Genomic DNA, 9,896 nt, shown 5'->3' on the forward strand with positions numbered 1-9,896 from the left:
GTGCATGACCACCTCGACGAGGGGAGCTCGGAAACACCAAGAAGCCGCCGAGATCTTCACCGTCTCCGAACCCTAGAACCCCTTTTCCTCGGTTTGAATCCAAGAACACGCGATAAAGGAAAAGCTAAAGTATAAGGAAGAAGGCGACAAGGAGATGCTGTGACGGTGTGTGATGTGTGGACTATGGAGATCCTTGAGACTTAGCTAAAGAACTCACTTAGTTTAAGATTTGTTATGTTTCATTTTCTTTTCTCCTTAATGCTATGATGAAGTTGAGATTGTAATTGAGTTTATTTCCGCATTTGTAGTTTGATACCTCCTATTGTTGGAGTGATATGGTTGTTTGCCATTGCTAGAGTAGTTTCATATTTTTATTGTGCTATTATACTGCGTGGTTGTGAAAATATCTGTTCCAGCCGCCTGTGGCTGTGTATATAGTGTTTGTATCCCAGTTTGGGGTCACCGGTACAGGGGAGACTCTACCGAAATTTTTCGGTAGGGATTTCTCGAAGTTAAGTAGCGTACCGGTTGAGTAGAGTTAGTAGTCAAGTAGCGTCCACCTTTAGAGAATAGTAGTAGTGTAGAAAGGTGGGTCATTACAATATCGATTCGAAAACGACGAGTATAAACGCAGCGGAAAAAGATAAAGTAGACACAAATATTTTTACTTCGTTCGGAGCCTGTGACGACTCCTACTCGAAGGCCCGTGGTCCTTGACCACTTTCATTGGGCAATCACTAGCAAGTCGAAATATGATTACAGAAAAGGTACAGGAGATGCTAGTAATAATAAAGCAATACCGACAAAGAGAAAATTAAGCAAAAACCGGAAGAGCACTTTTGTCGGAGCGTTGTTGACGTCGCACTTGAACGTCGAGCAGCAAGATCGGAAGAGTTCCCAAGTTAATTACGAAGCTCCTGGGGCTTCTTTATATGCTATTCGCACCGAGGTGTGGCGTCGCTCAAATCAAGATGCTCCACGTGGCGAGTTATGCGGATAAAATTAGCCTTCGGCGCCGGATCCTTCCGGACCTCCGGCGCCGGATCCCCTCGGCGCCGGACCACCTTGTTCGAAAGACTCCTTTTCCTACAAAACAAGGTTAGTCCGAGGCAAATATATATCTGTTAAACAAATGGTTAGCACGATTAAAGTTCAACAGATAGATAAAGAGAGTATGACTTAGATTCCGTCTTTCCGACCGGAATCTAGTCACGATCTCGACTTAGACATCCGAAATGGATCTAAGCGGATCGACGCTAATGTCCCTTCCCGGAGTCACTCCCCTCCAGTGACTTACCTCACTTACCTGCCAGACGTCCGGTCAGCCCGTCGACCCGTCTGGACTTCTCGCCAAGCGTCCGGTCAGCCCGTTGACCCGCTTGGACTTCTCGCCAACTATCCGGTCAGCCCGTCGACCTAGCTGGACTTCTTGCCAAGCGTCCGGTCAGCCCGTCGACCCGCTTGGACTTCTCGCCAGCTATCCGGTCAGCCCGTCGACCTAGCTGGACTTTTCCTGCACACTTGATCAAAGTGTCAGACAACAACACAACTAACTTAACCTATTTTTCATTCATCAAAACCTGGGTTAGACCGTTAGTGCTACCCACACCAACAGTTCCCATATCCAAGTAGGCCATGTGCCTCGCCACGTCAGTACTGGAAGCCAATTTTGGAAATTAATATTTAATGAAATTAATAACCTAGGTGATTTGGATCGAACGTGTTAAGTTCCGCAGGAGATCCGAGTCTAAACCTAAAAGAACAAATAGATTAAACTTTAGATCAAACGTGTTAAGTTCCGCAGGCGATCCAAGTTTAATTTAAAAGAACACATGGTAGCTAAGAAAAGGTTCAGACCTTTGTACAAAATTTTTGTACAGTGGAACCATTAGGTTTTTCGAGTAGCAACCAATAATTGGTATCAGAGCTAGGGTTTTGCCTCTGTGTATTTGGTATTAGTTTAATTATGCACATGTCATACATAATTTAGGCAGGTTAATAGTAGGATGTGCTAATTTTGTGGATGCAGGATCCAACTATTATGGCTTATAGTTATTATGTGTGTGATTGGACCCTTGGACATGTCAAGGGCATTTTATTCTGTGTGCATGATTGTATACAGCAGGAGCTGTATTTAGTTTTATTAGGATTTTATTTTTGATCTAGTTACATGTACATTCCTTTTATGGAATATAGGATCGATGGATGTAAATTTTATTTTATGTTCGATCTAGTTTACATGTACATTCCTTCGAGGAATATAGGATCGAAAAATGTAAAATTCTATTTATTTCGCGGATCGAATCTTGCATGGCGTGGAACCTTTTGAGGACCAGAGGCGCAGCGGAACAAGGAGCAAGATGGATGCGACAACTAGACCCGGTGGCGGTGGCCAAAGATGGCAGCAGCTAGGGTTGGCAACACACGGAGGACAGCAATAGATAAAAGCCATAATAGTTGAAAATTAATTTTTCTATTTATTGTTTTTTTATGCTGTGTTGTGTGTGCTTGTTAGTATGCATGCTAAGTAGGCTAGCATAGTCAAAATTCCTCACTTTAAATAACTAAGTGGGAGAGGGATTTATTTTTAAATAAATTCACGGTCTCCATTACTGGTTTTTAAGTGATGCAACAAGCTTGCGCGTTGGCTCTAAGTGCCTTCCTCCATATCAGATGAGCTTGTTTGCAGATCACTAGCTTAAACTTCCATTTTGGATGACTATAGGAAGTTAATTAAGAGCGTGTGATCTTCCCCATCGGAAGGGGCATAATCTTATTAATGGACTTAGTGTCAAGTAATGGAATACACTTAGGCACATGTAATAGTATTCTCCCCATCGGAGTCACTGCTATTGTTTGTGTGACCGAAAAAAACCAACTATTAATTTGTCAAATAAATAAGTTGACAAGATAATAAAATTAAAAACTCCTCTTACAAATGTTTGATTTTGTATACGTCCACACTATTGTGGCATACAAAATTCACGGTGTTTGAGGTAATTTTATTTTGTCATAAAGATTTATTGACAAGATAATTAATGGGTAAAACCCTCCTCTTACAAATGTTTAAATTTTGTATACGTCCACACTATCGTGGCATGCAAAATTCACGGTGTTTGAGGTGTTGGTGAATTTAAATAATATTGTTTGAGGAATCAATGTTATTTTAAATTCAAAAAGTTTTGACCAAATATTTGATCAAAGATAGATCAACTATTAATTTTATTCATCATAAAGTAAAGTTGACGAGATAATAAAATTAATGGATAAAATCTCTTTTTTGATTTTGTATACGTCCACACTATCGTGGCATACAAAATTCATAGGGATTTTAAAAGAATTGATCTTGACCAAATATTTTTGTGATTCTTAGGATTTAAAATGTTTGTCAATCCCCTAGTTGTTATACTATAGAAAAGACTTAGTAGTCCCAATTGTAATGATTGGAAATAGGACTTGGACATTAAGGTAGACTGTCTTCTTAGAACTAAGAACAATTTAGGTGTATTTAATTCATTAGTTGAAAGCAGTGTATTCAATAGCGGCGAATAGCGCGCTACATAGCGCGCTATCGCGCGCTACGATCAGCGAACGCTGCAGAGCGTTCGCTGAATCGCGATTGTCCCGAATAGCCCATGCTATTCGGGACAAAAGCGTCGATAGCGCACATAGCGTGCGCTATCGTGCCCTAGCGCCCCATAGCGGGCGCTAAAATTACAAATTGCTTACCAATAGCTAGGGCAAAGGTGAGTCGAATCGTGACCGTCGAGGTAGGCGAGCAGAGGCCTGCGCCGCGAGCGGTGACCTGTGAGTGGTGGCGAGGGACAGCGATTGAGTTAAGCTTTTCTCCTTCCTTTCGTTTTCTTCGCTTAGGTTTTCTTCGTTTTTTTTTCTCGAAGGAGCAAAAACGATTTCGCGATTTCCAGAAGTCGGGCATCTGGATCGATCCAGCGATCGATCCAGGGTCGAACAGAAAGGATCTGGATCGATCCAGCGACCGATCCAGATCCTTTCTGTTCGGCGAGCGGTGACCTGTGAGTGGTGGCGAGGGACAGCGATTGGAGTTAAGCTTTTCTCCTTCCTTTCGTTTTCTTCGTTTAGGTTTTCCTTCTCGTTTTTTTTCTCGAAGGAGCAAAAACGATTTCGCGATTTCCAGAAGTCGGGCATCTGGATCGATCCAGCGATCGATCCAGGGTCGAACAGAAAGGATCTGGATCGATCCAGCGACCGATCCAGATCCTTTCTGTTCGAACAGAAAGGATCTGGATCGATCGCTGGATCGATCCAATTCCTTGGATCGATGCAATGATCGATCCAGATGCCCTGGATTGATTTTTTTTTTTTTGCTGATTTGTTTCTAATTAATTAATTATTTATTCTAATTTTTTTCTTTTGTTTTTCTAGGATTTTGATTGTCTAGTTAGAATTTGCAATGTCTACGAATTTATCAAAAAAAAGATAAAAAAAAGATATTGGTTGGAAGTATTGTTATCAAAATGAAGGGGAAAAAGCTGTTCGGTGCAAATTTTGTCATCATATATCGAATGGAGGGATTACTCGCTTGAAGGAACATTTAGCTCAAACTCATAAAGGGGTTGCACCTTGTGTTAGTGTTCCGGATGATATTAAGAAAGAAATTAGAGAATCACTTGACAAAATTAGAGCATCTAAAAGTAAACAAACTGAATTGTTACGAGAGATCGGTGAAGGTCCCCAAAGTATGAGTACGCAATCATCAAAAGTTGGAAGTGTAGGTGTAACGACCCAATTTTCCTCATTATGAGTTCTAAAAGTTCTTAAAAATATTTAGAAATATTTTAGAAATTTTTAAAGTATTTTTATGTAATTTTTGGAGGTCGTTTGGTATTTTTACTAAACGAAGGAAGTTTCGAAAAAAAAAATGTCCAAGCCGAGAATTGAACCCACGACCTTTGACTCGGTCAAAACCCAGCTAACCAGGTGGGCAAACAGATTTTTCTGTTTAGAAAAGGTAGCGAATTTATTTAAGATAGTTAACAGAATATTATAAAAGGGATAAGTTGATGTTGGATTTGTTTGTTTAGAAAAGGTAGCGAATTTATTTAAGGAGTTAACAGAAATATTAAGTTATAAAAGGGATAAGTTGATGCTCTATTTTCCCGTGACTTAAACTATTCTCTCCTTCTCTGCTGCGTACGATGGCGGAGCTCGGGCAGAAAACGAAAGGGAGTTAGGGCATCATCTCCGACGGTCGGCCAAGGTCCTAGAAGCCCTTTTTGTTCGGTTGTGAGTCCAAGAAGCAAGGTAAGTGCTTCTCACCTGCAGTAGGAGTAGTTTCGGAACTTTGTTCTTCTTGAATTCAAAGCATAAGAAGCGCTTATAGTGCAGATTTTTAATTAAGCCTATAGTGCAGATTTTAATTAAGCTTATAGTGCAGATTTTTAATTAAGCTTATAGTGCAGATTTTAATTAAGTTTATAGGTGCAGATTTTAATTAAGTCTATAGTGCAGATTTCAATCAAGCTTATAGTGCAGATTTTTATGTAAGCTTATAGTGCAGATTTTAATTAAGCTTGTAGTGCAGATTTCTTAGAGCTTAAAATGCAGATTTCTTTAGAGCAGATTTCTTTAGAGCTTGTAGTGCAGATTTCTTAAGAGCTTATGGTGCAGATTTCTTTAAAGTTTATAGTGCAGATTTTTGGTGGAACTTATAATGCAGTTTTTAAAGAAAAAGATTATAGTGCAGTTTGGTTAAGTATTATAGTGCAGAATTTATGTTTGCATAGTATGCAGAAATAGTGTAGCATAGAATGCAGAACCTTGATTAGAATAGTATGCAGAATTTTGATTAGCATAATATGCAGATTTTTGTTTATGCATTTCAAAGTTAGAATTTGTTTAAACATTTCAGTTTTTAAAGAAGCATTCTTTTATTAGAAGTATTAACAAGTGTAAGAAAAATAAAGAAAAGAAAGAGAAAGGCCAAGGCCTTAAGTAGATCCCAAAGTCAAGACTTTAGGGATTTTGGCACACAAGGTGCTTAAAGAAAATGCCGAGGCATTATATATTAGAAGTAATAAAAGATAACAAGTATTTTACTTTATTTAAGAGGCTAGTACCCGACTTCCGAGGTTGTCGTTAAACAAATCCAGGTGTCCAATTTCGAGGTCTTGGCCCTGGTAGACCGAGGTATGCTCTTTTAGGATTGGTGGCTCGCTACCCCAACCTATTAGGGAACGCGCATAAGATGGTACTACGCCTGAGCCCAAGAAGAAAGTTGATTATTATTTTGAAGTATTATAAGTATAAGTTTTTGAACAAGTAAAACGAGTTTTACATAAACATAAAGTATTAAAGATTAAGTTTAGAACAAATGAAATAAGTTTCATATAGTTCTAAAATCAACAAGTTTAGTTCTTTACGCTAGCATGATTGTATAGATTTACTTTACATGTTTAGCCTTTCAGTATGTTTCTTTCACTAGTAGATGAGCATGAGTAGATTTCCTTTTGAGCATTCAGTTTTAGATTTCAGTATATCCTCATGCATATCGAGATTTTGTGAGTTAGATAACGCTTACTAAGCAAATTTTGCTTATAGACTACACTTCCTCTTACTGCAGATACAGGAAAGGAAAAGATATAGAAAGGAAGGCGACAAGGAGGTGTTCGAAGGATGTGTGATGCCAGGACTATGGAAGCCTTGGGACTAGGAAAGAAGTTTTAATTTTAGTTTCCGCATTTTAGTTATTGTAAACATTTGAGTTGTATTTTAAGTTCATGTCATTTGAGATTATTCTATTTAGATTGCATGTAGGATGAGTTCAGTAGATATTTGTGTGTTTGATACTTATTTAACTGCGTGGATGTTTGATAAATGTTCCAGCCGCCTGTGGCTGATGTATACTATGCTTGTATCTTGGTTTATGGTCACCGGTACAAAGGAGACTCTGCCGAAATTTTTCGGTAGGGTTTCCATGTGATTTTTAATCATATCGGTTAAGTAGAGTTAGTAGTTAAGTAACGGTCATCCTTAGAGAGTAGTATAGTATAGTAAAGAAGGGTGGTCGTTACAGTAGGGGGAAATTCAATTGGATGTTCTGGTAGTGGTGAATCAAAAGGTAAAGGTACTCTTCATGGGTTTGTTAGTTCCGAACCTCGACAAACAACCCTAAATTCGACATACAAAAAAGATTTGTTGGTTGATGTGAAGCGTAGAATTGGTCGTTTTATTTACTCTGCCGTGCTTCCGTTTAATGTTGTGAATGATCCTTATTGGCTGCCTATGGTTGAGGGCATTGCGGAATATGGAAGAGGGTTCAAGCCTCCTTCAATGCATGAGTTAAGAACTTGGATACTTAAAGCTGAGGTTGATGGCATCAACCTAATATATGAGGAGCATAAAAAGGCATGGAAAAAATATGGATGCACTATTATGTCCGATGGTTGGACGGATGGAAAGAATAGAAGTTTGATCAATTTTTTAGTAAATAGTCCCGCCGGCACTTTCTTTTTGAAATCTATTGATGCATCAGATTCTATTAAAAATGGGGAATTGATCTTTAAATATCTTAATGATGTTGTTGATGAGGTGGGAGAGGAAAATGTAATTCAAATTGTCACGGATAATGCTTCGAATTGCATTAAGGCGGGGAAAAAAATTATGGAGACTAGACATAGAATTTGGTGGACACCTTGTGCGGCGCATTGCATTGATCTAATGTTGGAGGATATTGCAAAGTTGAAGATTTTTTCTGACACAATTGAGCATGCTAAGATGGTTGTGAAGTTCCTTTATGGTCATGGGACTATACTTTCTTTGATGAGAAAGTATACAAACGGTAAAGAAATTCTCCGTCCCGCTGTTACTCGCTTTGCTACTTCATTTCTCACTCTTCAGAGTATGTATAAGGTTAAAAGGCCACTTGAACAAATGTTTGCTTCCGAAGATTGGGTTAGTTCACCACTATCTCAAACAACTCAAGGGAAGGTCGTGAAAAGAATTGTTATTAATGATCCCAACTTTTGGCCACATGTTGCATTTTGTGTTAAGAGTGTTGTTCCTCTTGTAAGTGTGTTAAGGGAAGTTGATTCGGAGGAGAGATCGGCCATGGGATATATTTATGAACTTATGGATAAGGCAAAAGAGACAATAAAATTTAATTGTGGGGGAGTTGACAGAAAATACAAACTCATTTGGAAAAAAATTGATTCACGATGGACTCCACAACTTCATCATCCTCTACACGCGGCCGGGTACTATTTGAATCCGCAATTGCGTTATGAAGAAAGATTTTCTTATTGTGATGAAGTTAGAGATGGATTGTATACTTGCATAGATAGGATGTTGTCTTCTGATGATCGTCTTAAAGCAGACATCCAATTGGACTTATATAATAAAGCTGAAGGAGAATTTGGAACTCCAATAGCAAAACGAACAAGAATGTTGCGAACTCCGGGTAAAATTTTCTTCTTGTAACCGTTCTTGTAAAATTATACTAGCATTCATATTTTAAAATTATATACATTCTTGTAATTTTTTTTAATGTTATTACTTATTAGTCTCGTGGTGGGAACGTTTTGGAAGTAAGACACCCGAGCTTACTACATTTGCAATTCGAGTGCTTGGTCTCACTTGTAGTGCTTCGGGATGTGAAAGAAATTGGAGCACTTTTGAATCGGTGAGTATTCTAAGTTTCTAACTCTACTTGAATTTTAATTGTTTTAGAATTTTAATATCATTGTTTATTTTTATATATATATGTTTTCTTTTTTGTAATATTAGATTTATACAAAAAAGAGAAATAGGCTTGAACATGCAAAGTTGAATGCGTTGGTGTTTGTGAAATATAACTTCAAGCTTAGGGAGAGAAGTATTTGGAGGAGAGACAAGATTGATCCCATTGTAGTTGATGAAATTAATTCAGATGATGAATGGATAACTGAGAAAGAAGGTCCAGTTCTCCTTGTAACTACTAAATGGCTTGAAGATGATGAATTATTTGAAAGTGATCCTATTGTGAGTGTGTCATCTACTACCTTTGAAAGTCTTTTCGACTCAGATAAGCGAGTCGAAGATGTTGAGGATATAGTTGAAGTTCCTCCTACAAATTCAAAAAAAAGGGTTGCTGAAAATTCAAGTAAGCACTAAGCATATGCAAATTATTTATTTATATCTACTTCATCTATAATTGATTCTTAAATGTTGTATCTCTTATATAATAGGTGGAAGCAAAGACAAACAAGCAAGGTTGAGTCTTGTTGATGTGGAAGATAATCATCTTGATGTTGAAAATTATGGAGTAATTCCAACTTTTGATAGTGGAAAATTTTCAACCATAGACACTATTGATGATGATAGTGATATAGAGTTGGATGATACTGATTATTTTTAAGTTATGTTGTTTTAATTATAAGACTTTTTAAATTGTTGGTATGGGATATTTTGACATGTAATGAATTATTATGATTAATTTTAGGTTATGTTATTTTTATTTTACTTATATAAGTATATTTTATTTTTTAAAATTTAAACATTGACGTGCACGAAAAGCTTGCGCTATACGCTACGCTATTTACGCTACGCAATGACAAGACAAAAACGCTATGAACCAACGCTACGCGATTTAAAACACTGGTTGAAACATGTCTAGTGGTGTTATCTACCAGAACCTAGAGTGTAGATACAGATGTCATTAATCATGTCTGCAATTCATTGCAGGGTTCTAGGAAACCCGACAACTAAATGAAAATAAAAACACCGTCCACATGGGCATTACTGCAAAAGTAGCAGCTGTTGCAGTGGGAGAGGTTTATTCTCTAATAGGAATAAAATATGGATTATTAGAAATTGTCTTTACATACTAAGTTTAGAAAGAACCTGATTTCAGTTTCTAAACTATTATAGAATAGATATTG

General features: G+C 37.7%; 2 protein-coding genes across 2 annotated transcripts; both read left to right on the top strand.

The window, feature by feature from the left end:
• Positions 1-7,263: 7,263 nt before the first annotated feature.
• On the top strand, positions 7,264-8,069 carry LOC121991481. The gene is made up of 2 exons (XM_042545478.1): positions 7,264-7,932; positions 8,052-8,069. The coding sequence occupies exons 1-2, from the start codon at positions 7,264-7,266 to the stop codon at positions 8,067-8,069; spliced, it is 687 nt and encodes a 228-aa protein (XP_042401412.1).
• LOC121989301 lies at positions 7,986-8,699 on the top strand. Its single transcript, XM_042543255.1, has 2 exons — positions 7,986-8,437; positions 8,541-8,699. The coding sequence occupies exons 1-2, from the start codon at positions 8,089-8,091 to the stop codon at positions 8,678-8,680; spliced, it is 489 nt and encodes a 162-aa protein (XP_042399189.1). The 5' UTR covers positions 7,986-8,088; the 3' UTR covers positions 8,681-8,699.
• The last annotated feature ends 1,197 nt before the right edge of the window (positions 8,700-9,896 follow it).

Source organism: Zingiber officinale, chromosome 6B (assembly GCF_018446385.1).
Source record: "Zingiber officinale cultivar Zhangliang chromosome 6B, Zo_v1.1, whole genome shotgun sequence".
Lineage (NCBI taxonomy): Eukaryota > Viridiplantae > Streptophyta > Magnoliopsida > Zingiberales > Zingiberaceae > Zingiber > Zingiber officinale.

Excerpts from the sequence above, each read along its gene's own strand:
- LOC121989301 (XM_042543255.1), top strand. The coding sequence starts at position 8,089 with ATGGGATATATTTATGAACTTATGGATAAGGCAAAAGAGACAATAAAA. Across the intron at positions 8,438-8,540 it reads AAGAATGTTGCGAACTCCGG|TCTCGTGGTGGGAACGTTTT; the intron begins GTAAAATTTTCT and ends ATTACTTATTAG.
- LOC121991481 (XM_042545478.1), top strand. The coding sequence starts at position 7,264 with ATGGTTGAGGGCATTGCGGAATATGGAAGAGGGTTCAAGCCTCCTTCA.